This window comes from Oryctolagus cuniculus, chromosome 11 (assembly GCF_964237555.1).
Source record: "Oryctolagus cuniculus chromosome 11, mOryCun1.1, whole genome shotgun sequence".
NCBI lineage: Eukaryota > Metazoa > Chordata > Mammalia > Lagomorpha > Leporidae > Oryctolagus > Oryctolagus cuniculus.
In genome coordinates this window covers 13,546,397-13,571,901 of record NC_091442.1, presented here as the reverse complement: position 1 = coordinate 13,571,901, position 25,505 = coordinate 13,546,397, and the positions used below count along the sequence as shown (strand labels likewise).

Sequence of the window (25,505 nt, the reverse complement as noted above, 5' to 3'; positions counted from 1 at the left end):
GTCCCAAGTCGTTTACTGTGAGGATACAAATTCAGAGAGCCTGACTCTAAAGTTCAACAACTACTACACTCAATTAGCTACGACCTGATCCCTGCTATGCAGAATTGTGTGCAAAGCACCATGGGAGCCAGATCTGCAGCTTGTGGGTGCAGGGATCAAGGGGGGAGATGGTCTCCGCGTTGGGCCTCGTGGGTTGAAGAATTTGCCAGGATCATAAGGGGAAGAGCATTGCAGGGAGCGGGAACAGCAGCGTGCAAGGGCCCAGAGGCCGGCAAACGCAGGAGCGGCGGCGGGAGGAGTGAGGGAGCCCAGAGCGAGGCATCTGGATTGGATTCTGGAGGCCCCGAGGGGTCCTGCAGGACGTTCAGCGGGGGCGCGGCCCGGTCAGGTTCCCGGGAGCTGGTTCTCGCGGTCGGCGGTCGGCCCGTGGCGGGGGCCCCCCGGGGAGGAGCTGCTGCCCCCTCTCCGCTGCCAGCGCCGGGTGCCCCGCAAGCGCTGGAAGAACGGACCAGACCGAGCGGGCTCGCAGAAAACGCTGCCGTCGCCCCGCTCCCGGCCCGGGAGCCGGCCCACGACGGCGAGCCTGACACCCACGCTCAGAGGCTCGGGAACGCATGGGCGATGGGGCAGGCAGGGGGCTCCACCCCCTCTCCCTCGGCCCGAAGCCCCCCGTGGCCCCCGCCGCATCCCGCTCCCCGCAGCCCCGGCCCGCCCCTCACTCAGGCCATGAGCTTGGCAACGTTTGCTTTTATTCCTTCCAGACACGGAGCCAGAAGGGGCCGCGCCCCCTGCGCGGGGCAGGGAACGAGCCGGCGGGGCCGAGGCTGAGACCCCAGCCTTACTGCACGCCCTCCATCATCTTCAGGAACTCTGCAGGAAAGCAAGGGCGAGGCTCAGCGCCAGCACTGCCCACCCGCCCGCCCGCGGGGGCTGGGGGCGGCTCCGCTCGGTCCACGCCCAGCCCCACCCGCGGGGCCGAGGCCTGCCACGCCCCCGACGCCGGCCCGCGACTGCCGGGCGCTCACCGTCGAAGTCAATGCGGCCGTCGTTGTTCTTGTCCCCGTCCTTCATCAGGGATTCGATCTCCTCGTCCGTCACGTGCTCCCCAGAGGCCCTGAAAATCTCAGCCAGCTCCTCGGCGTCGATGTAGCCGTCTGCGTTCCTTCGGGGCCGAGGGCCGGGACAGGGCTCAGCAGCTGCCCGGGCGTCGCTGCACGCGCCCCTCGCGCACCCGCACCCCCCAGGCATTCCCGTGCTGTGCCCGTGGGAGAGCCCCCCCGCCCCGCGCGCCCCGCGCTCCCCCACCCCGCGCACCTGTCGAAGATGCGGAAGCACTCGGCCAGCTCCTCCTCGCTCTTGCCCTTGGCGTCCTCTTTCATCTGGCGCACCATCATGACCAAGAACTCCTCGAAGTCGATGGTGCCGCTGCCTGCGGGCGCAGGGCAGGCACTGAGCGCCGCCCCGGGCCCACCTCGCGCCCCCGCGGCCCTGACCTGGGCGGGGCTGCCCGCTCACCATCCTCATCCACCTCCTCGATGATGGCGTCCAGCTCCTCTTTGGTGGGTGTCTGGCCCAGCATCCTCATGACTGTGCCCAACTCCTTGACGCTGATGTCACCACCGCCATCAGCATCAAACATGTCGAAGGCGGCCTTGAACTCTGCAGGGGGGTGGAGGGGAGAGCTGAGGTGAGGTGGGCTGGCCTGCCAGGCTCACACCCACCCCCACTGCTGCCCAGACCCCACACATGTGCCCTGGCACATGTCACCCTCCCACACGCCCCCTTGCACACACACCCTCACCCCACCCTGCACTCACCAGCGATCATCTCCTCGCTGAGGTAGGACCGGGCCTCAGCCTGCTGGTCCGTCTGCAGGAGACACAGGGTCAGAGCACAGGAGGACCACCCTGCTCACCCAGTCCCACCTCGACCCCGCCCTGTGTAGCGCCCTCCTCCGTCAGGAAACCTGTCCCACCTGTGTGTCCCCACGGCACCTGACAAGAGCGGAGACCCAGATTAGGTCAGAGGTCCTCATTCGGCAATACTTGTAGGGCCAAGTCAGGCACAACCCAGCCCCCCAACACACACCCTGCCCCCTGGGGACTTTGGGGAAGCCGCAGGTCACGCCCTGGTCTCCTCTCAGTGGCTTTTCGGGGCTGAGATGAAATCGGAGGCGGGAAAGGGGCTTTGCAAGGTACCTGCACCGCTCCAGGGTGCAGTAATGACGCAACCCAGAGTACTGAGCACTAGCTAAGTGTCAGGCCACAGCCCAGACACGGGGACCCCCGGCTGACAGGGGCACATGCGTGGAGGTGCCAAGCAGGCATTGGAGTGCACGGCCCTCAGGCTAGGCGGAGGGTGGCGTGAAAATGAGCCGTCCACGACCCATCCGGGCCAGGCCATCCGGGTTGGGGGCTCTAGTCTGGGGCTGGCAGTGAGGCAGGGGTGAGATGGACAAGCAGTTCTGGGCCCTGGCCCTGGGCCTCCTGTTTCTCCCCCTCTTTCTTGCCCTCCTCTCCGCCTGTGCCAGGAGGGCAGGCTATTTTTAGCAGGGCATGGGCAGCAGCAGCTGGCCTCTGGGGTCCAGTTACTCCTTGAAGTGATCTCTGGAGGGGGAACCTCAGTCCCAAATCAAAACCCCTCCCGGGGAGGTGGGGGTCCCTCCGACTGCTGTCTCCTGCCCCTTCCGTCATCCTCAGGGCTCTTGGAGTTGGCGTGGGGCCCTGTGGGCCTCCCATCTTCCTAGGAGCTGGCTTTCTTCTCTCACTGACAGCAGGAGGGTTTGGCCAGGCTTCCAGCCCATCCCCCACCCCCCACCACTGGCTCCCTGGGGAACTCACTGCAGCCCCTGGGGGTCTGTCACCACCATAAAGGAGATGGGATAAGACCTCCCGGAGCTCTGTGCCTAGCACTGCTGGAAGCCTCCGCAGTGGGCAGCACAGTGGCCGCAGGACCAATCCCTGGGACATCCAGCCCTCCCCAACCAAGAGAAGTCAAAGGACTTCCCAGGCTTCCTCTGAACACCTGTGTTCCACAACCTTCTCGCCCCCCATCAAGCATCTAAGTTCCCACCCCACAGAACACCCAGATCTGCTTGAAAGAGGTCTAGAAGTGCCCCCAGCCAGCAGAGCAGAGTCCCTTCATGTCCTTACCATGGTTGCTGGTCACTGGGCCACCCCTGCCGTGAGCCGCCTCCCCTGAACTCCACCACGCACAGACGCAGTGGCCCACTCCAGCCCCCGGGATTTGTAGGGGCATCCTGTCCTCCCACCCCCCTGCTCCCCAGGAATGGATACCCTGCCCAATCAGATCCTGGGGTCAGCAAGCCCCACCCCTCCCAGAGTCCTAGCCCATTACCTAATTTAGCCAAGGGCCCTTGCAGAGAAATTTAAGCCCCTGAGCAGGTGGCAAGCCTTGACGTCCCAGATTCTTGGGAGGAGGCCCCACCCTGCTCCGCCGCCTTAGAGCCCCACCCCCCACCCCAGGAAGCACACTGGCTCCAAGATGGAGGAGGAGGATCGGAACAGTGACAAGTGACGCAGCATGGTAGAACGGGAACAGCACAAGCCTTGAAGTCCCAAGGTCCAGGTCCCTGCCTCGGCAAGGTGTGTGACCTTGGGCGGGTAAAGCAGCCGCTCTGAGCCCAGTATCCTCATTGGTGACATGGCAGTCAGACCATGGCAGAAGGATGCTCAGGTCTCTAAGTCATCTAGCTTGTGCCAGACCCACAGGGTGGGTGCTTGGCAAGTACAATGTCCTGTCTCCGAACTACAGTGAGGGGCAGGGCTCAGGAGGGGAAAGCGGTACTTAGGCACCACTGGTTGAACCTCCAGGATGGGCCACACTGGGCCAGACATTTCAACCACAGGATCTCGCCTGGTGTGCGTCCTATGAGGTAGCAGCTATTATTATCCCCATTTCACTGGGGCTAATTTTTGTGAATCATAAAAGCCGTAGTCCTGTTGATGATTCCTGTTAATCCCGACTTGGGGGAGCCCACCCAGGAGAACCGTCCAGAGGAATAGAGGAGCCCTCGGAGGAGGAGGAGGCATCCAAAGCAGAGTGCTCTCTCAGAGTCCCCGCCCCAGGAAAAGGGTGTCTGTGATCCGCTGACTTGGGCAGTGGGTTAGGCAGAAGGCAAAGGGGCAGTGAAGTCTGGTCCCCGGCAGGTGAAGTCCAAGGCAAGCCCACCCACTCTGAGAGGCCAGAGCCTAGGCTGGGTGCTGGGGAGCAGACAAGGCTCACGGTCATATGGCCATGTGACCAGAAATCACCAGAAAGCACTAGGACAACCGAGGGCGGTGTGGGAGCCAGGCAATGGGGGCTGGACACCAAGGAGGGCAGATGGACAGTGGCAACTGGGCCGCCCCTCCCCCTACACATAGACATTCCCAAGGAAAGCTCAGCAGCGCCAGGCCGGGCTAAATAAGGCTTCCCCCAGCCAGGCAGAGGGCCGAGGGGTGATAGCCAGGGGATCCCAGTCGGGACACACGGGAAGCACTTGGTCCTCTTAGAACAGAGAGTCGAACAGCAATCACTTGTTCATAATTTGTTCCTCCATTTCTTCAGGGAAATAGACAAAGTGCAGACTCCTTAGCGTGGAAGCTCCTATCCGCCCCTCTAATCACAACTCGTCCCCCCTCCCCACCCTTAAGTGCTCAAACACTGCCCCAAACACCATCCTTGATAAACCAGCAGCCCTGGCCATGCTGGTTTTTTTTGTTTTTGTTTTTGTTTTTCCTGCCAGAAGCTCTCATTTTTCCCTCTCTTCATCTGTCCGCTTGGCTGTTGCTGCTCTTGGCCTTGACAAAACTTCCTGCAGGGTTCTTCTTCCCCTACAGCCTGGCTCCGAGAGTCTACAGTGGTCTCCAGTCATTTCCTAATCATAGCACAGAACATGCTTGGTAATCACCACCTGTCCTGAGTTCCACAGACCAGAGACCCTGGCTGATCACCATCACTTGCCCAGCACTCAACTGTAGGCACTTAGCAGGTGTTCAATAAAAATGGACTTTACATAGGAGTAAGTGAGCCGAAAGGCATCTGATTCAATATGAGGAAACTTCCAAGCAGTCACGGTTGACCATTAATGGACAAAGATGGCCTCAAGAGGTATTGAGCTTCCTGCCAGCAAGGCTACCCACACAGAAGGTAGGCGGTCATCTCTCGGGGAGAAACATGCACCCAGAGTCCAAGAATGCTGGAGAACACAGCGCATCAGGAGACGGCCTAGAGGGGAGGCCTGCGGTTAAGTCACCGCTTGCCCGCCGGCATCCATAGCCAGTGCCTGTTCCAGCCCTCGCTTCTCCACTTCTGATCCAGTTTCCTACTAATGCACCCAGGAAAGCAGCGGAAGATGGCCCAAGTGCTTGGGGTCCTGTCATCCAGGTGGGAGACAGAGATGGAGTTCCTGGCTTCTGCTTGGCCCTGGGAACCAGTGGAAAGATTCTCTCTCTCTCTCTCTCTCTCCCCCCTTCCCCTCCCTCCCTTTCAAATAAGTAAATAAATTCATTAATCTTTTTTTTTTTTAATTTAAAAAGAGGGGTCGGCGCTGTGGCTCACTTGGTTAATCCTCCGCCTGTGGCACCAGCATCCCATATGGGCGCCAGGTTCTAGTCCCAGTTGCTCCTCTTCCAGTCCAGCTCTCTGCTGTGGCCCGGGAGTGCAGTGGAGGATGACCCAAGTGCTAGGGCCCGGCACCCACATGGGAGACCAGGAGAAAGCACCTGGCTCCTGGCCAGCCTTAGCAGCCATTTAGGGAGTGAACCAATGGAAGGAAGACCTATCTCTCTGTCTCTCTCTCATTGTCTATAACTCTACCTGTCAAATTAATAAAAATAAAAATAAAAATAAAGAGAGTGAGAGAGACTCAGATTTGCCTTGCTGAGGCTTGAGTCTAGCACTTAAAAAAATTTAAAAAAAAAAAAAAAAAGAGAGAGAGAGAGAGAAAGAGAAGCTCTCCTAGTTCTGACGCTGTGGCCTGGCACAGGCCTCAGGTTCCTGAGGCTCCCTCCTGCTCTAACAATCCAGGACTTCATTCACTCTCTCCAACTGAAAGGCAGAATGACGCAGAGAGACAGAGATCTCCATCTGCTGGTTCCTTCCCCAAACGCTCACCACAGCCAGGCCTGGGCCGGGCTGAAGCCAGCAGCCTGGAACTCCACGCGGGTCTCCCCCGGTGGGTGGCAGGGGCCCGAGCACTGGAGCCACCATCTGCCGCCTTCCAGGTCGCTCTAGCAGGAACCAGGATCGGAACCGGCACTCGGTAAGGGATCGCGGGCACCTGCAGTGGTGACTTCTCCAGCTGCACCACGGCCCCTGCCCCAGCCCATGGCTCAGACCCCGGCTGTGCACCCAGCCTTGACAGGCACACAACAAAGGACTGCTCAGTCAGCGGTTGGTCAATGAGAGCGAATGAGTGAAGCTGTCTTTTTGCCCCAGCACCCTGACTCCAAGCTGCGCATAGTTAGCGCTTTGACGTTTCTCAAGCTTAACTCCAGCTCCCCTATTTCCGAGCTGTGGCTCTTGGGGAAGTCAGTGGGCCTGTTTCCTCCCCTTGAAAATGGACTATTATCAGCCAAGAAAAGCCCCTCCCTAGGAGGCTGTGAGGGCAGGGGCTGCGGCAGCACAGAAAGTGCTTAGAGGGGACCGGCGCTGTGGCATAGCGGGTAAAGCCACCTGCAGTGCCGCCATCCCATATAGGCACCGGTTCAAGTCCCGGCTGCTCCTCTTCCGATCCAGCTCTCTGCTGTGGCCTGGGAAAGCAGTAGAAGATGGCCCTAGTCCTTGGGCCCCTGCACCCACATGGGAGAGCCGGAAGAAGCTCCTGGCTCCTGGCTTCAGCCATTGCTGTCATTTGGGGAGTGAATCAGCAGATGGAAGATCTCTCTCTCTATATAACTCCTCCTTTCAAATAAATAAGTAAATCTTAAAAATAATAGTTTGTGGGCCCGACGCCGTGGCTCACATGGCTAATCCTCCGCCTTGCGGCGCCGGCATCCCATATGGGCGCCGGGTTCTAGTCCCAGTTGCTCCTCTTCCAGTCCAGCTCTCTGCTGTGGCCCAGGAAGGCAGTGGAGGATGGCCCAAGCGCGTGGGCCCTGCACCCGCATGGGAGACCAGGAGGAAGCACCTGGCTCCTGGCTTGGGATCAACGCAGTGCCAGCCGTAGCAGCCATTAGGGGGCTGAACCAACGGAGGGGAGGACCTTTCTCTCTGTCTGTCTCTCTAACTCTACCTGTCAAATAAATAAATCTTTAAAAAAAATAGTTTGTGGGAAGATGGAATTCAAAGAGAAGCTTGTTTTGGTATGAAAAATTTTTAATCCATACCTAGTGGTTTCATAATATGCATTTTCCATGAACTTTTTGAAGACGCCTTGTGTTTGTTTCACCACAAAACTAACAAAATCCGCCCTGCTAGGGACTGACATCCAGGCCCGCCAACAGGAAAACTGAGAGCGAATTTTTTCTTGACTGGCTGTCCGGTGATAAAAGAGAAACCAAGGCCAGGTCGCGGGGTGGGAAAAGCAGAGCGGGCAGAACTCGGGGGCTCTGGGCTCGGCGCTCAGGCGCCTGTGGCCGGCAGCGCGACCCCGGATCAGCACGGCGGCCTCTCCGGGTCTCAGTTTCCCCGTCCGCCTCTTTCCCACGTGTGAGGCTCGGGGAGAGACCGGGAAAGCCGCGAAGGCCGAGAACCAGCCTTATGTAACAGATGGCTTCGTCAGCTGTGTCCTGCGCCAGCCACTGCTCCAGGGTTCCTGCCCCAGCTGCACAATTAGGAGTCTGGGTCCTGATTTCCAGGAGGAAACCCGGGCTCCCAGAGGTCGGCCTCCTCCAACCCAGATCCCGCATCTTCTCCTGGCCTCGGCCTCATCCCCGGAGAACGGGCTCCCCGAGGTGGCACAATCACTTTACGCAGAGTTCCAAGCGCGCCGGGGGCACCCAGGGAATGGGGGTGGGCGGCGGCCCCGAGCTAACCCGAGGCTGCGACAGGGGTGGGACGATTCGGGGAGCGACAGGGGTGGGACGATTCGGGGAGCGAGCGCGCCCGGCGGCGCTGGGGGGTGACTCCGCGGCGAGGCCCGGGGCTCCCTCGGGCGGACCCAGGATTCCTTGGTCCCTCCTGGAGCCGGGATTCTCGGGGCGGCTCCGGGGAGCGGGCGGGGCCGGAGGCGGGGCGGCGGCAGGAAGCGGCCGGAGCGGCGCTCGGAGCGGCCTGGGCCCGGCGGAGCCCGGGGAGGCCCGGCCGCCTCGCTCAGCCGCGGGGTGCTGCACCGGGGACCCCAGGGACCGGCGCGCCCCCGAGTGCAGCGCGCGACGCGGGAGGTAGAAGCGCGCAAAAGGGGCCGAAGAGCCGGGTCCCGCCCCCGGCCCGCCGGGAGGACAGCGGCCCTGCGCTGCGTGGGTGGAGGAAGGCAACCCCGGGTGGGCCGCGGGGCTCGCCAGACCCCCCGAGGGTGGGGGTGTGGCCTCCGCGCGCCCCTCCCGCCCTGGGCCCCGCCCCCTTCTCCCGCCCGGGCCGGGGCCCCAGCCTCGCGCGCTCCCCCCAGGTGCCATGGCCTCGCGGCTCCTGCACCGGCTGCGGCACGTCCTGGCCGGCGATGGCCCCGGGGAGGCAGTGGCCGGTGCCGAGCCCGAGCAGTTCCCGGAGAGCTCGGAGCTGGAGGACGACGACGCCGAGGGCCTGTCCTCCCGCCTCAGCGGCACCCTTAGCTTCACCAGCGCCGAGGACGACGAGGACGAGGACGAGGACGACGCCGAGGAGGCCGGACCCGACCCGCTGGCCCCCGGGGGCGAGGCCTCGGGCGAAGACGCAGGCGAGTGCGCGAGGGCTGCGGCGAGACCCCGGGCCTCCCCAGGCCTCCCCCATCACAGCCGCCGCCCCGCGGGCACCGGGGCGCTGAGTTGGCCCCGGCTGAGCTCCTGCGCTTCGCTCAGCAAACCCCTGCCACTCGTCGGCTGTGTGACCTTAGGAGTCACAAGACCTCTCTGAACCAAGTTTTCCCGTCTCCCAGGTTGTGGGCCTTAGGGATACAAATGGTAGTGCGGGGCTGCTGAGGTTTCGGGGGCGGAGACACTTGGCGCCTCCTGTCTGCTGTCACCCGGTGCCTCTCTGACCCTCAGTTTCCATCTGTGAATAAGGATGAGTGAGGTCATGGGCCCTGGCGGCTTACGGGCTCCTGGCTCCAGGCCAGCTGACAAGACCCTTCCTTGTGCGTGCGCAGATCAGAGCCCCCCACCTGACGGGCAGCGGAGCAGTCAGCTCCTGGCCAAGCAGCTGCAGGATTTCTGGAAGAAGTCTCGGAACACCCTGGTCCCCCAGCGGCTGCTCTTCGAGGTGACCAGCGCCAACGTTGTCAAGGACCCGCCCTCCAAGTACGTGGTGAGTGAGGGTCCAGGAACCCCTGCGCTGTGAGTCTGGAAGTCTGGCTGGGAGACAGTAAGGAACAGTCCATCATGGTGGTGGCGGCTGTCCCATTTTACAGATGGAGAAAATGAGGCCAGGAGGAGGATGTGATTTGAGCCAGTCTTCAGACGAATGAATGGGTTTTTCAAGCTCTGAAGCTTGGCCCATCCCAGTTCTGAGACTGAACAAGTCAACTGATATGTGCTCCTGCCTCCCAGGCTTTTTGCCAAGGTGCAAGATACCAAGGGGAAGAACCCCTACCTGGGTCAGACTTGAGACCCGAGTTGCATGGGTGAGTGGTTAAGGACCTGGGAGTCACATCCCGCTTACTGCCGTTTGTTTGGCCTGGGATGAGCTGTGTAGCCTCGATGACCCGTGGTGTCCGCACCTGAGCGATGGGGAGTCCGGTGAGCCAGCGCACAGAAAGCCCCCAGCACCACCACTGCAGCTGGCACCATGAAGTTCTCAGTGAAATGGCATTCACGTTATTTAACGTGGGGTTTAAAATGTCTGGTGTCTAGGGAGAGTCAGTTCTTCAACACCTACCCTGGACAGAATGCTCTTGTTCCAAGGGCTCCACTAGGAGGCTGGTGGGTATTAGGGTGAAGAGCGGGGTGGGGGAGGGCCTTAGGGTCCCTGTTTTCCTTGCTGCAGGAAGGGTTCTGGAGCCCTGACCCTCAAGTGGCCTCTCCACCCTTCTCTGCCGCTGGTAGTCAGCAGGGCCACGCCCACGGGGTGACGGAGCAGGCTCCAAATCCCACAGAGGCTGGCTGTCGTGGCCGAGTCTGAAGTGGCAGAGGGCCCAGAGCCGCGCACAGGGAGGGACACCGAGGAGCGGCCGCTTAGAGGCCGGAAGGAACGGGGCTGACCCTGGGTACACAGATGGGACACAGCAGGACAGCCACGCGTGCCCCAGCCTGCTAACCTCTGGGGAGGAAGAGCACGGGTTCTGGAATCGGATCAACCTGGGTTTGCAGCCCAGCTGGGCGCCTCCCAGCTGTGTGAGCGAGGGCTCTCCGGAGTCCTTTACCCGTCCTTGAGCCTGCTTCCTTGAGCCTGCTTCCTCAGCCGTCTGATAAGGACAGCACCCCGCAGAGCTGCCGTGATGGCTAATGGAATCAGGCGCAGGGCAAGTGCTGTTGGTGGAAGTGCTGTTACTTATCTTGGAGGGGGCATTCGAGGATCAGATGATCTAACATGGGTTTTGGCACCAAGAAAATGAAGAGTGAAAATATAAACGACGCGGTATTTAGCCTCATGGTTAAAACACCAACTGGGATGCCGTGTCCCACACTGTCCTGCCTGGTTGGAGTCTCTGCTCCGTCTCTGAACTCCAGCTTTCTGACGGTGTGGCCCTGGGAGGCAGCAGTGACGGCTCAAGTGACTGGTTCTTGCCACCCACGTGGGAGACAGGGAATTGGTTCTTGGCTGCTGACTTCTAGGGAGTGAACCAGCAATGGGCTCTCAAATGAATAAATAAAAATAAATAAATAAAAGCTAAATGAACATAAGGGGTTATTATAGACCGGTGCCTCCTGAAGTGAATGCTGAAGAAAACTGGTTTCCAGTGATGTTAAAACTGTCCCCCCCCCCCCAAAAAAAAAAAAAAAGTTTTGCAGACTATATGCTTTGGGAATGAAGAGCTAAATAAGCGTCTTTAAACTTTTTAATCCTATATTAAAATGTACATTGCAAATCTTCAGGCACAGTACAGAACAGGCTATTGTAATTGGGAGAATATTAGCCATTTCATAGAAAAAAAGTCCAACAGAAAAATCTGGGTTTGGTGTTCGTGTGCCTTTAACAACCAGTGCTTGCTCACGCCCCTTTACAGCCTGCTGACTCAGCATTTCACAGCCTAATCCCTGTTCAGGTTCTCAGACCTGGGAGAAGCTGAGTGGTCATCTTGAGTGTTTCTCAAACCTGTCGCTCCAGATGAGGTAGGGGATGTCCGGCCTGCAGGCTGCACAAGGCCCGCGGAATCACTTGGCTTGGCCCTGCCAAGGCCGACACAGGCAGGACTCGAAATTCAGTCCATCTGTAGCAGGCTCATTTTTAACTTGATTGTTTTGTACGGCCCGCGAGTGATGCTGTAAACAGCCATATGGCCCTTGGCAGAAAAAAAAGGTTCCCCCCCCCCCCATCCTTCGCTTGCCACCTTTCCTTACCTCGGTTTTTTCTTGAGTAAGTTTAAAAGGCAACTCGGTAGCAGGACTGTCATTAGGAGTCATGTCCTTGCCATTAGGAGAAGTTACCCATGAAAGTAAGAGTGGAAATGAAACAGTGCCAGTGCGGGCTGCCTGGGGGCTGTCCTCTGAAGAAGGCTGTGGCCCGAGATGCTCTTTCTGGCTCTTTTCTAAATATGGAGATGAGAAGTGGTAGAGAAGTGCTTTTTATTGAAACCAAACTGAGATCTTCTCACTCCAGAGGGAGAGCTGCCTGCTGTCCGCGGTGGTGGTGCTCCGTGTGCACCAGCAACAGCCTTAGCGGCCAGCGCTCGCACCTGGTCCACGCTGGGGTCAACACTCACCCGGCCCAACACCGCATTCGCTGGAGCGGGAAGCAGACCTGGGAGGGACTGCCTCCCCCGAGACCACACAGGGAGGGAGTGGCTGACCCTGGGTTAGAACTTGACTCTCAGCCCAGGGAACTTCTTGCTGTTACGGCTGTCTGAAGACCTGCCCTCTAGCCTGGCTTGGAATAGCCTGGCCAGGGATGTGGGGGCTGTGTCCAGCATGGAACACAGCTCCAGGCTGGTCCTAAGGGCTGGCTCAGAGGCCTGAGGCTGGTTGTCCGGGGGGGTTGTCAGGACCGACCCATGGGAAAAGACTGCTCCCCAGAAGGGTCCAAAGGGCCAGCAGCCCCAGGCTCTGAAGCTCATCTCTGTCTTTCTCTCCCTGTGCTGCCTTGAGCCTGGGTCATTTCAGACGAGTCTCAGGTAAGACGGGGGTGGGCTCCCACTCTCCTGGGTCCAGTGGCAGGGGTGAAGGGAAGAGGTGGGTAGGGAAGGGGCCCGTGGACAAGCTGCTCCTTCCCTGACTCCCACCCTCCGTGCAGCTCTACACCCTCGCCGTGACGGGCCCAGGGCTGCCAGCCCATCAACCAGCCCACATCTCTCGCCGCTACTCGGACTTCGAGCGACTCCACCGAAACCTGCAGCGTCAGTTCCGGGGCCCCATGGCTGCCATCTCCTTCCCCCGTAAGCGCCTGCGCCGGAATTTTACTGCAGAGACCATCGCCCGCCGCAGCCGGGCCTTTGAGCAGTTTTTGGGCCACCTGCAGGCAGTGCCTGAGCTGCGTCACGCCCCAGACCTACAGGACTTCTTCGTGCTGCCGGAGCTGCGACGGGCGCAGAGCCTCACCTGCACTGGCCTCTACCGGGAGGCTCTGGCGCTCTGGACCAACGCCTGGCAGCTGCAGGCCCAGCTAGGCAACCCCTCTGGCCCAGACCGCCCCCTGCTGACCCTGGCTGGACTGGCTGTGTGCCACCAGGAGCTGGAGGACCCTGGAGAGGCCCGCGCCTGTTGTGAGAAGGCCCTGCAGCTGCTGGGGGACAAGAGCCCCCACCCTTTCCTGGCACCCTTTCTGGAGGCCCACGTTCGGCTCTCCTGGCGCCTGGGCCTGGACAAACGTCACTCAGAGGCCCGACTCCAGGCCCTGCAGGAGGCAGGCCTTACGCCCATGCCACCCCCCAGTCTCAAAGAACTGCTCATCAAGGAGGTGCTGGACTAATCCTTGCTTAGACTGAGGGTCACTGCCCCAAACGGGGGCAAGACCCTGCTGAGGACATGGAGAGCAGCTGGGGCCCCTGAAATGTCCACAGAGAGGATCTGTAGCAGAGTGAGGAGACTGAATTCTGGTGAGCAGCGCTCAGGACGCCCCGGAATGGTGCAGGGAGGAAACTGGACGCAGCCTCTCTCTGGCTTATAAACAGTCAGGGGCTAGGGCCAGCTCAGGGCCAGCGTTTCGTTTCCCACAGATCTCCGAGCCAGCCAGGCAGCCTGGCTGAAGAGCGAGGGACTCTGCCCTGGAGTCCTGAAGTTGAGGGATGGAGGGAGGGCTGCAGGTCTGGCCCGGGGGAATTAAAGGCCACTCCAGCGGTATGAGTCTCTTTATTGGATGGGGGCGGGAGGGGGGGAGGGGGGCAGGGGACAGAAGGCTCAGCCCTCAACTGTAACTCTGCCTCAGGAATGGTGGGAGAAAGGAGTTTCTGGAAGGCCCAGGCCAAGCTGGTACCTCTGGCTACAGCTTGCTTTCTGAGACCCGGGGCTTCACTCGGATCACGCCCTCCTGGGCACAGGTCACGGCTAGGACCCCGTCCCGACGCCACAGCCGCCCATGGACCAGCCCCCGAGAACCACCTGCGGGTGAGAAGGGTGAGACAGGCCTTCCCTGTGCTGTGCTTCAGCATGCCCAGCTGTGCTGCTTCGGAAGGGTCTGGCCCCGGCCAGGGCTGCCCACACAGGACATAGTGTTCTGGCTGCTCCAAATCTCCTGGTGGCCCTTTATGGGCCTCTTGTGGACAGTCACTGGGGGGAACTCCTCCCACAGAAACTCCACTTAACGGTTGAAAAGCACATTCAAGCACCGGCTCACTTCCTCAAAAACATCACAGAGGGAGGAGCTCCGAGAACCGTGCCCTCCAATAGGTTGACCCAGCAGTTGTGCTGTACCCCTGGCTGCCTGGGTTGGGAAGCCCAGCAGTTCCCCTGTAATAATCAAGCCAAGGCCTCCAGGCTGGAAGTTCATGAGGACTCGGAGGGGCTCTGGGGAGGGCCCCTGAGGCCGTGCGACCTGGCCTCCCTCTCCACCTGGACATTCTTCCTCGCTGGACTTGGACCTGAGTGTGAGGTTTCTTATAGAGAACTGGTGGTTTCCCCAAACATGGCAGAGCCCACCTAGTTCTCACAGAAGCCAAATGCAGTCGGCTTCATTTCTTGTCCTGTTTTCTAGATGACGACATCAGAGTCCAGAGAGGCTGAGGAACTCGGCCCCAAGAGGCAGGCCAAACCTGACCCAAGTGCCCTGCCTTCAGGATCGCTCGTCTTGTCTTTGACCCTACTGGCACCTGAGAGTGCCCCTCCCCTGAGGATAAACAGTCCCTTAAGTTCTGTCCCAGTTTTCGAAAGCAAGGTGTTTCATTACTGGAAATGTACTTCCTGCGAAACAGAGCAGGATTCTGGAACGGGGTGATACCTGAGTCTAGATTTCTCTCTCCCTGACACGCAGGGCGCAGGGAGTGAGGCCCTTAGGGACAAGAGCCTGGGGGACAAGAGCCCCCACCCTTTCCTGGCACCCTTTCTGGAGGCCCACGTTCGGCTCTCCTGGCGCCTGGGCCTGGACAAACGTCACTCAGAGGCCCGACTCCAGGCCCTGCAGGACCCCCAGCCACGTCAATCAGCATAATCACTTAGGGAACTTCTCATGAGTAGCTTCCTGGACCTCGTCCAAGACCAGCTGAATCACCATCCAGGGAGTGGAGTCAGAATCGAGTTGGGAAAAGCTCCCTCAAGTGGCAGTCCAGTGAGTTGCCAAGTTTAGGCAACACTGCTCTGAGGTCACCCTACTTGGGAAAAGGCAGAGGGGAGACCGGATTTGCCACGTGGAGAATGAAGTACTTCCGGACTAGACCTGGGTCTCTAAAAAAGTGAGTCATCTTCTCGGAATGTCAGAGAAACAGAGCTGAGCGGGTGTCCCCTCCTCACCCTGTTCTAAAGAGGAGAACGCCAAAGCCGGGCAGGAGAGGACGCGAACCGTGCAGTGCCCCCGAGGAAGTGGGGGAGACAGCATCACCCAAGGAAGCAGGCTCCCTCCACCCCGGGTCAGTGCCCTTGTCCCCTGCGGCCCCAAACTCACCAGCCCAAGGGCTCTCGCACTCATAGAGCATCCAGTGGTCAGAGCGGAACGGAGCATGGAACCACATAGAGTGGTCTAGGGAGACCATGAAGTGCACCTTATGCTGCCGGTGGTGGGGCAGCAGTGCCGTGCCCAGGAAGGCATAGTCCGAGATGTAGGCGGCCACGCAGCAGTGCATCTTGATGTCGCCCTCCCCTGGAACAGGTCCCAGCGCGTCAGCCCTGGGCTCCTGGGCGTCACAGCTCAGGACCTCCAGGGAGGTGGGGAGAAAGGGACCTCCACACACGGTGTATAGGCCAGCTGCTGCCCGAAGTATGTGTGTGTGTGTGACAGGACAAAGGAGTGGGAATGGACAAGGGTGGGGTAACTGAGGACTAAAATCCAGTCTTCACCCCCGAGTCTCCCGCCCCGGGGCCCTGGCCGGTGTATATTCCTCTGACTGCAGAGGTAGAGGTTCCCTCAGCGAGGCACCTTACTTCCCCCGAAGGGTCCTCCGCTGGGATTAGTCACCTCCCCTTTCTCCCTGTGCAAAGGGCTGAGAGGGCCCTGGTGAGAAGCTCTGCCAACTTCCCCATCATGCAGGTAACAAAAAAAGACAGCAGATGCAGCGTGCCCCAGGCCACCCTGGGCAAGCGAGTGGCAGGCCTAGACCTCTGCAGCGGTTCCTCCAATCTTTGGGGTCCTCTTACCAATATAGCCCCGGGCTCGCACCCAGAACATCTGTTTGGGCTCCGTCCTTTGTATCTGGCTCAGGGAGGAGGGTGGGTTGACCAGCTTGATCTCAATGGGCACCTCCTTGGCAGCAATTCGGTTCAGCCCCACTCGGTACTTCTTCTGGAGGTTAGGGTCCCTGAAAGTGAAGAGGAAAGGGTCAGGAGACCCTGAAGATGGGGAGCCTCTTGTAATCCCCTCCTCATTCCTCCAGACCTCCCTCCCCTCGTGGCAGGCAGGAGGGCACAGTGTGTGAATCCTTAGGAGCCACGTGGTCTTGTGTATGTCAGCAGTCTCTCAGCCTGCTTTCCCATCTGCCCTGCTTGGGAAATGAGAGTAACCTACCTCCTAGCGAACGCTGTGAGAAGACAAGATAAGGCAAACAAGCCCAACATGCCCTAGTAATAAGCACACACTACCATATGCAGCTCCCAAGTGCTGCACATACAACTCACTCTTCACAGCAACCCTGTGAGAGGAATCGTTAGCATGCCCGTTTGATAACTGTAACTCAGGCTGCCCAGTTCCATACGCTTAACCATGACATTATTCCAAACATGCAAGCCACAGGCTGCGTGATCTGCATGGAGCGACCAGCAGAGGACACCATGAACCCTGCATTCCCAGGAAGGCGCCCTCAGCACAGTCCCCACCACCCACAGTGCTCTTCCCAGGTCCTGCCATTTTCACTCCATCCATCCATGTGAACAGAAGAGTCAGGCTGATGGGATGTGGCAGAATAACTGAGAAACAAGTGTGAATTCTATTTCATTTATTTAAAAAAAATTTATTTGGGGCCAGCACTGTGGCACAGCGAGTTAAGCCGCCACCTACAAGGCTGGCATCCCCTATAAGCACCTTTGAGTCCTGGCTGTTCCACTTCTGATCCAGCTCTCTGCTAATGTACCTGGGAAAGCAGCAGATGGCCCAAGTGCTTGGGAGCCCTTGCCACCCATGTGGAAGACCCGGATAGAGTTCTGGGCTCCTGACTTCAGCTTGGCCCAGCCCTGGCCATTGCAGCCATTTCAGGAGTAAACCACTGGGTGAGAGATCTGTCTCTCTCCCTCTCTGCCTTTCAAGTAAATCTTAAAAAAAAAAAAAAAAAAGACATTTATTTGCTTGAAAGGCAGAGTGACAGAGAGGAAGAAAGAGACATCTCTCAGCACCAGTTAAGTCCCAGCGGCTCCACTTCTGATCTAGCTCTCTACTATGGCCTGGGAAAGCAGTAGAGGATGGCCCAAGTCCTTGGGCCCCTGCAGCCACATGGGAGAGCCAGAAGAAGCTCCTGGCTCCTGGCTCTGGATTGGCTCAGCTCCAGCTGTTACAGCCATTTGGGGAGTGAACCAGCAAATGGAAGACCACTCTCTCTCTGCCTCTCTCTAACTCTGCCTTTCAAATAAATAAATGAATCTTTAAAAAAAAAATGAGCCTGCTACAGATTTTGTGAATTTCGAACCCTGCCTGCGGTTGCCTTGGCAGGCCAGACCTAAGGGTTTTGCTGGCCTTATATGGCCCCGCCCCTGCACTAAAGGATTCCAGCAGCCACTAAACCCTGTGAAAGCCCTGCCCTGGAGCCATCGCTCTCTCACCTCAAATACTGGTCAATCAGGGCCTCGTGGTCCAGCAGCTCTTCCGGTGGGGGCACAGAGGGCATGGAGAACTGGTGCTGCACAGGGCTGGGCTGGGTCTGCTGGAAGGAGGCCTGGCAGGTGAAGATGGGCTTCCCATGCTGCACCGCCTTCACGGAGCGCACCGAAAAGCTCGCACCTGTCCGCGTCCGCTCCACCTGGTACAGCACTGGCACCTTTGGGTCCCCTGCGTCGGGCACAAGGGGCCTGGTGAGCCAGAGTCGGCCCCACAGGCCCTGTCATCACCACAGTGACTGCACAAGCACCTCTCCTCCACCTGTCCTCCCTTTCATTCCTGCTTCCTAGCTACTGACTGAGGCCCGCGAGGGCCTGGGTCCTGTCATCACGCAGCTCCGAGCAGGTGGCGCACGGACATGGCCAGATCCTCAGCATTCACACCCTAACTGTGCCCCTCATCAGTGGGGGATCCTGGGAAAATCTTTTTTTTTTTTTTTTTTTTTTTTTTGACAGGCAGAGTGGACAGTGAGAGAGAGAGACAGAGAGAAAGGTCTTCCTTTGCCGTTGCTTCACCCTCCAATGGCCGCCACGGCCGGCGCGCTGCGGCCGGCGCACCGCGCTGATCCGATGGCAGGAGCCAGGAGCCAGGTGCTTTTCCTGGTCTCCCATGGGGTGCAGGGCCCAAGCACCTGGGCCATCCTCCACTGCACTCCCGGGCCACAGCAGAGAGCTGGCCTGGAAGAGGGGCAACCGGGACAGAATCCGGCGCCCCGACCGGGACTAGAACCCGGTGTGCCGGCGCCGCTAGGCGGAGGATTAGCCTAGTGAGCCGCGGCGCCGGCCCATCACCTCATTTTTCTGAGCAGCATACTTATTTGTAAAACGGTGGCCAGAGTGGGGATACCTCACAATATTTTAGTGAGAATCAAGTGAGCTCCCAGTAGTAAAGTGTTTAGAACAATATCTGGCACACAGTATAGCTTTCTTGTTCCATCCGTGCCTGGGATCTTGTCATGAGGCCTAACCCATTCCATTCTTTTAGATCAAAAGTCAGCAACGCTGGCCTACTGCCTGTTTCCCTTCTTGGGTCTTGTCTTTTTTTTTTTTTTTTTTTTTTAAGAACAAAGGCTATTTATTCAGAACTTGCTCCAGCAGAGAACCAACCACCGTCACGTGCTTTTGGCAGAGCCCCAAAGGCAGGCAGAGGAGCGGAGAGGTCTGGAGAAGGAAGGTTCAGGTGTGCCCTGTTGCTGGCATGGGGAAGCAGGTGAACAAGACACAGGGTATTCCAAGCACAGGGTGACGAACGCAGATTCCGCTTTCTCTAGTTGGCCCTAAGTTGGAAGCGGGGCCACGAATGAGGGAAGCTGTCAGTTATTAACTGAGTCCTGGCTGGGGTTGTTGTCTGGCTGCCTGAACTGCTCGCTGGAGACGGCGGTCTGATCGCCTACAAGGCTGACATGGAGAAAGGTTGGCTTCCTGTTGGATTACCGCTACCTATGGATCAGAGATGAAGGTTTTTTCAAATTTTTATTTAGTATTTTTACTTTTTATTTGAAAGGTACAGAGACAGAGAGAGAAGGCAAAGAGATCTGCCTGCATTGGCCAGAGCTGGGCCAGGCTGAAGTAAGGAGCCTGGAACCCCACCCAGAACCCCTATGTGGGTGGCAGGGACCCAAGTACTCGAGCCACTGTCTGCTGCCTTCCACGGTGCACAATAGCGGGAAACCGGATCAGAAGCAGGGAGCCCAGACTCAGATCAGGCACCCTAATATGGCACGTGGGAGTCCCAGTTGGCATCTACGATCCCATTGTGCCAAATATCCAAACCCATTTCTGTAAGTGGTCTGGCCAGGCTATTATCTCTTTGTACACTCAGTCTCTCTCTGGAAGGCTGTCAGCCAGGCTCTTCATGTGTGAATGGTCCTTCCCCAGCCAGTGCCTGTGCGCCAATGCTGCGTGGACGCACTGACTTCGATTAGAAGGTCAGGGAGCATCGTTAGAGGCCCAGCCCCCAGTGTCCCTGAAGCGCCTTGCTGTCAGGTTGACTCTGGAAAGCTCTGACACCTGAGCTGTGAGGTATTTAGGGGATGATCTTCAACTTGCAGTTGAAAGAAGCAGACTAGAAGTGTTGCCTCCTCTACTGGGATCCAAATCCTAGGGGAACTAACTTGTACCAGGGGCTTTTCAGTAAACACCAGTGTCTGAAGCCCAGCTGGTACTGGGATCGCCATAAAGAGCACTTTGAGGGGCCGGCACTGTAGCGTAGAAGGTTAAATGTCTGCCCGCGGTGCAGGCATCCCATATGGGTGCTGGTTCAAATCCCGGCTGCTCCACTTCCAATTTGGCTCCCTGCTAATGCTCCTGGGAAAGTATCAAAAGACGGCCCAAGCGCATGGGCCCTGCCACTCATGTGGGAGAGCCAGAAGAAGCTCCTAGCTTCAGCCTGGCCCAGTCCTGGCCATTGTGGCCATTTGGGGAGTGAACCAATGGATGGAAGATCTCTCTCTCTCTCTCAGTATCTCTGCCTTTCAAATAAATAAAGAAATCTTAAAAAATAAAAAAAGAGCTCTTTATCAGAATGGGAGGTATTCAAAGTCAAAGGCTTTTAAGGAAGGCTTACAAAGAGTGGAGGCACTGGAGACAGCTACTGTGCTGTCTGATTTCAGGGTCTGGGAAGGAAGCCTGCCCTCTATAACACTGAAGTTTTACACTTTACAAAGAAAAGGGTGGGCCAGGCGCTGTGGCGTAGTGGATAAGGCCGCCGGCTGCAGTGCCGACATCCCATATGAGTGTCGGTTCGAGACCCGGCTGCTCCACTTCCAATCCAGCTCTCTGTTATGGCCTGGGAAAGCAGCAGAAGATGGCCCAACTCCTTAGGCTCCTGCACCCATGTGGGAGACCCAGAAGAAGCTCCTGGCTCCTGGCTTCAGATCGGCACAGTTACAGCCATTATGGCCATCTGGGGGAGTGAACCAGAGGATAGAAGACCTCTCTCTCTCTCTCTGTAACTCCGCTCTTCAAATAAATAATTTTTTTTAAAAAAAGAAAGCTCTAAAGGAATCCTCAGGCGGCAGCTAACACGCAAATTCCCAGAGGAGGATCGCAGCCTTGCAGTGTGACTGGGTTCCCAGTCTCCTGCCTACTTCCACGAGGGCAGAGCAGGCAGGCCCTAGAGCACCCTGAAGGAAGGCGGTAACGGTTCTGGAGCAAGTGCCGGCTGCCAGGCGGCACCAGGCCCTGGGGAATGTCTCCTCGTGCTGGTCTCACAGGAGCTGCGCAGGGTGGGGAGAAAACGGATGCTTTAAGATAAACATTTTCGGAATACAGTCGTGCTCACTTACATATTGTGGAGAGCTCCAAAATATTTACTATCTGACCCTGGACGCAATGTTTGCAGATCCATCAGGGATTCTCCAGACTCTATCAGAACCCACACCGAGTTACATTAGATTACTCCCATACACTTAGTACCTCTGTAGAGGAAACCTGAAAATAAAACTCCAGCTGATCACCATTTTTTCCTGGGCTTTTGGAGAAAGAAATGAAATGATACGACAAACGGCCAAGCCCTGCCCCTTGCATATTTTATTTAAAATGTCGTTGAAACATCATCACTGGTTATCTTTAATGTATCTGAATCACATCACAAACTGGTAAGAAAGCTTCCATTTTGCCTTGTGCCAAGAAGCTCAGAACTAAGTTTTGTGCAAAACTGATCCAGTGTTTTAGCTTAGTTTCTTGACACGATCATTTCCCCCAAGCCTGTTCTTTGACTCTTATTTTGATAGTCCTTTAACAGGTGCTAATTATTTTAAGCTGTCTTGCCTTTCAAGAGGCAGACAGAGGCACAAATAATTAATGATTAAGTCTGAAATGGTAGCTTGGGCATGGTTCATTTTATGCTGCCCTTGGGTGGAGAACTTCCAAAGAAGAGGACCTTTCCCCCAGAACCTGGGAATGGCACCCTGGCAGCTCTCTCACGGCTTGGAATTACATCCCAAGGGCAAAGCAGCAGCAAAGAGCTTGGCCTTGGAAACACCCAAACGAGGTTCAAATCCAGAACACCGCAGGAACTGGTTGAAAACCCTCAAGCCTAGCTTCCTTAAGTAAGAATGGTGGGGGGAATACCCACAGCTCCACTTCCTGCTAAATCAACATTACAAAGGAGCGGCCATAGCTTTGGAATAAGCTCCTGCCCTAGGCCCCAACTGGCCCCAAATGACCAGACTGAAAACCGGAATGCAGTCACTTATGCTTAAGCTCCAGCTCATCCACCTGAAACTGTTTATCTGATACTTCACTACACTAGGGAAGGGTCAGACATTTGGCACTGTGTCAAGGTGTTGGTTGGGGCCGTTGCAGCCCACATAAAAAGAGTGCCCAGGTTCAAGTCCTGGCTCCACTTCCGATACTTCTGATGCCAGCTTCCTGCACCCTGAGAGGGAGCAGATGATGGCTCTCTGCCACTCACATAACAGACCCAGAATGAGCTCTGAGGTCCTGGCTTCAGCTTGACCCAGCCCCAGCTCTTGCGGGCATTTGGGGAGTGAAACAGCGGATAGGAGATCTCTGTCTTTCTCACTTGCAAACAAATAAAAATAAAAATTTTAAAATATCAGGAGACATCATCACTGGGGTTTGCTTAATGCAAATCACATATTGCAGAGTTGCACAAAATCTTCTCAGCCAGTGGGCCAGGCCAGGGCCAAAGACAAATCACCGGCATCTGCCTTAGAGACGAGGTGGAGGAGGGGAAGCAAGTGAGGATTTTGTTTCTTTTTTCAAAAGAGAGCATCTGTTTTATATTATTACTCTTTTATTTGATTCCAGAGCTATAAGCACCTGTATAGGACATATATAAAATACCTCTGGTCCTGCCTCTCTTCCATTTTTATTATTTTAATTTTTAAAAAATATTTTATTTATTTTTCATTTAAGAAGTAGTTACAAACAGAGCGAGGTAGAGACACAGAGAAATGTCTTCCACCTGTTAGGTAGGAAGTCGGAAATTGAGCCTGTGTGTCTGTGTGTGTGTGTGTGTGTGTGCAAGGCCTGAAGACTAGCACCTACTGCGGAAGCTCCAGAAGCCCCGCATCTTGCACTTCAAAGTCCTGCTCAGACCCTGAAGACCTCCCAGAATTCCTCCTCAGGACCAAAGGGGTTACCTGATAACATGGGGCAATAAAACCTTCTCAGCCGCCCTAAGGGAAGCCCCCCTACTCTGCCAGCAAATCTGGGAGGAATTTGCTAATTTTCACCCCATAAACCCTTCCGCCAGGACTCTCCATCCTTTGTCCTGGAGGAGAGAGGGCGGTGGGTAAACAGACTCCCTTAAAAACCTAGGGAATCCAAACGGACTGTGCGCTCAGCCCTCTGCCTCTCTGCTGAGCGGCCCACCTGGCCTGCCCAGGTGTATTCTCTCCACTCAACCATGTAACCTCGCTCTCCGCAGTCCGAGTGACTGGGTGCTCTCTGTCCCTTCCGTTCTGTCGGATGCCCTATCCCCAATAAAGCCTTTTTACTCCGCTCTCTGTCTCACGCCTGAATTCTTTCTTGCACGAAGAACCCCACGAAGACAAGAACCCCATGGCTTCCACAGCCTTCCCTCCAGTATCACATCCGTTGGTTCACTCCCCAAAAGGCAGCAATGGCTGGAGCTGAACAGATCAAAGCCAGGAGCCAGGAGCTTCTTCCAGGTCTCCCACACGGGTGCAGGAGCCCAAGCACCTGGGCCATCTTCCACTGCTTTCCCAGGCCACGGCAGAGAGCTAGATTGGAGGAGGGGCAGCCAGGGTTTGAACAGACACCCATATGGGATGCCGGTGCTGCAGGCGAGGCTTATCCTACTATGCCACAGCATCTGCCCCTGTTATTTTTAATTTTTAACAATTTACTTGAGAGACAGGGATCTCTTAAATGCTGGCTCACTAACCAAATGCTACTAATAGTCAGGGCATGCCAGGCTGAAGTTGAGAGTCAGGGACTCAATTTGGACCTTCCAAGTGGGCTGTAGGGATCCATGAACTTGGGCCATCAGCCGGTGCCTCCCAGGGTGTGCATTAGCAGGAAGCTGAAATTGAGCAGAGCCCAGGCACCCTGATACGGGACTGTGGGTGTCCCAAGTGGCATCTTAACTGCTGTCCCAAACACCTGCCCCCTCCCTCCATGTTACAGATGAGGTCAACCAAGGCTCAAGGCTGCCCGATTCCGGGCCCTAGAGCCACAGATTCTGCGCTCTCGCCCACCTCCAGACCCCTAGCAGAGGATAAGTGCGGTGCTAAGCCCCAGAGGGCATGTGAAGAAGGAAGGACAAAAGGCACACAGGAAGCAGTTAGGCCACCATTTGCATCTTCAGGGATCAAGAAGACTAGTACACAGTGAGCCTCAGGGGGTGTGAGCTCTACCCAAGGCCTCCTAGGGAGGTGTCTCCCGCTCCCTCCCTACTCTTCCTTCCAGCCCTATTCTCTTCCTTTCTCCTAGTGGCTCCTGGGTCACTAGGGCTGCCTGGGGATTAGGGAAGGGGGTTTACCTGCCCGAACAAAGTAGCAGTGCAAAGAGTGCACGTGGACGTCTTCACTCACAGACTTGGCTGCGGCCACCAGGGCCTGGCCCACGATCTGACCTCCAAACAGCCGCTGGGTGGTGGGTACCCAGTAATGCCTTCCTCTGTGGGGAGAGGAGAAAAGCAAGACAGACGGAGGGGGGGCTGGGCTCAACTTCCCGGCCTCCCCAGCCCCTCCGTGCCGGATCTCAAAACCACATCTGGGTCTGGGATGTTTTTCTGATTCTAGGAACATCTAGTAAAATTTGCTTTCCAGGCAAATATCCTTACGTCCGTCACTCTGCGGGAGACTCCACAGCCTCTGTGACCACGAAGGCGTTGCGCATAATGAACGAACCTCCATATTTTACACTCGGAACAGGGCTTAGGGAGGGAAAGTAACTCAAGCAAGCTCACACAGCTTCAACACTGCCAGTCTTGGGCGGCACCTGGACTTTGACTGCCAGGTCCAGTGTTCCCTCCGCTCCCCGTCACAGGGGGAGGCACAAGCCTCCCAAGGCCTTGCTTGAACCAGAATGAAGCCCGAGGGCTGAGCTGCAGGTGGGCTGGATTAAGGCCTGTCCCTCACACTTCTCACCCACAGCAGCCCAATCCTTCCAACGGGATTCGGAACTACAAGGGTCTCTGATGTCAAATCTAACTCCTTCCGGCTGTGCCATCTTACACAGCCGAGCCAGGCCAGGCCCGGGGGTGACCGGAATCTCCCACCACCCAGCCTGGAGCTTACCATTTTCCCTAACAATGTGCTGCAAACAGCCCCCAGGAAGGGATTTGTAATTAGCGCGAGCAGGGGAGGTCTAGGCGAGGTAGCCTCCAACAAGGCCAACCTGCGCGCCTGGGAAGTAAACAGACCCAGGCTTCAAGGTGCGAGATGAGCTGCCAGCCCCCACAGGGGGCCGGCGACGGGGTGCGGGAGGGGCTGCGTCTAAGTTTTCAACCTGGTCCGCTTGTGCCCTTGGGCAAACCCCAGGGCAGCCGCCCCCCGGGGAGGGCAGCTCTGTCGGGCGCAGGTCCGTTCCTAAGTGCACAGAGCTTGAATCTCGCGCACGGCTCCTCCTGCCCGGGTGGCGAGGGCCAGGGCACGGCGGCAGCCGAGATCAGCGGGCTCTGGCGTCAGGCGGGGTGCGGGCCAGGCGCCGCCGGCTACCTGAAGAGATCCTCGTCTAGCGGCTCGAGGTTGAGCACACTGGTGACCAGGACGCTACGAAGGTCCCGGGGGGGGTCGTCGCGGCCGTCGCCGCCCTGTCCGTCCTCCCGGGTCTGAGGAGACGACATCTTCTCGCTCACGCGCTGCCAGCCCGGTGCACTGACCAGGGCGGGACACGCGGAGACCTACCCGGCACCCTGCGCTTCCGGTAGACGCTCTTAGCAGCCGGAAA

General features: G+C 57.5%; 3 protein-coding genes across 4 annotated transcripts; 1 reads left to right on the top strand and 2 right to left on the bottom strand.

The window, feature by feature from the left end:
• Window positions 1–734: 734 nt before the first annotated feature.
• Window positions 735–3,210, bottom strand: TNNC2 (troponin C2, fast skeletal type). Its single transcript, NM_001082645.1, is given in 6 exon segments — window positions 735–870; window positions 1,026–1,162; window positions 1,315–1,429; window positions 1,516–1,659; window positions 1,818–1,869; window positions 3,153–3,210. Coding segments are annotated over 6 exon segments (483 nt in total). The 5' UTR covers window positions 3,156–3,210; the 3' UTR covers window positions 735–838.
• A 4,567-nt stretch (window positions 3,211–7,777) lies between these two features.
• SNX21 (sorting nexin family member 21) lies at window positions 7,778–13,509 on the top strand. 2 transcript variants are annotated; one of them, XM_070051773.1, is made up of 4 exons: window positions 7,778–7,898; window positions 8,552–8,818; window positions 9,227–9,384; window positions 12,466–13,509. In XM_070051773.1, exons 2-4 carry the CDS (start codon window positions 8,557–8,559, stop codon window positions 13,138–13,140), a joined length of 1,095 nt encoding a protein of 364 aa, XP_069907874.1. In that variant the 5' UTR covers window positions 7,778–7,898; window positions 8,552–8,556; the 3' UTR covers window positions 13,141–13,509. The 2 variants fall into 2 exon arrangements, with proteins under 2 accessions (XP_069907874.1, XP_051700952.1); XM_051844992.2 differs by lacking the exon at window positions 7,778–7,898 and adding an exon at window positions 8,119–8,327.
• Window positions 13,505–25,496, bottom strand: ACOT8 (acyl-CoA thioesterase 8). The gene is made up of 6 exons (XM_002721235.4): window positions 25,274–25,496; window positions 24,094–24,230; window positions 17,565–17,790; window positions 15,954–16,114; window positions 15,265–15,459; window positions 13,505–13,769 (listed from the first exon to the last, which is right to left on the bottom strand). The coding sequence occupies exons 1-6, from the start codon at window positions 25,399–25,401 to the stop codon at window positions 13,651–13,653; spliced, it is 966 nt and encodes a 321-aa protein (XP_002721281.2). The 5' UTR covers window positions 25,402–25,496; the 3' UTR covers window positions 13,505–13,650.
• Window positions 25,497–25,505: the final 9 nt, after the last annotated feature.

Excerpts from the sequence above, each read along its gene's own strand:
- SNX21 (XM_070051773.1), top strand. The coding sequence starts at position 8,557 with ATGGCCTCGCGGCTCCTGCACCGGCTGCGGCACGTCCTGGCCGGCGAT. Across the intron at positions 8,819-9,226 it reads GGCCTCGGGCGAAGACGCAG|ATCAGAGCCCCCCACCTGAC; the intron begins GCGAGTGCGCGA and ends GTGCGTGCGCAG. Across the intron at positions 9,385-12,465 it reads ACCCGCCCTCCAAGTACGTG|CTCTACACCCTCGCCGTGAC; the intron begins GTGAGTGAGGGT and ends CCCTCCGTGCAG.
- ACOT8 (XM_002721235.4), bottom strand. The coding sequence starts at position 25,401 with ATGTCGTCTCCTCAGACCCGGGAGGACGGACAGGGCGGCGACGGCCGC. Across the intron at positions 17,791-24,093 it reads CTGCTACTTTGTTCGGGCAG|GGGACCCAAAGGTGCCAGTG; the intron begins GTAAACCCCCTT and ends TGCCCGACGCAG. Across the intron at positions 16,115-17,564 it reads CTGATTGACCAGTATTTGAG|GGACCCTAACCTCCAGAAGA; the intron begins GTGAGAGAGCGA and ends CTTCACTTTCAG.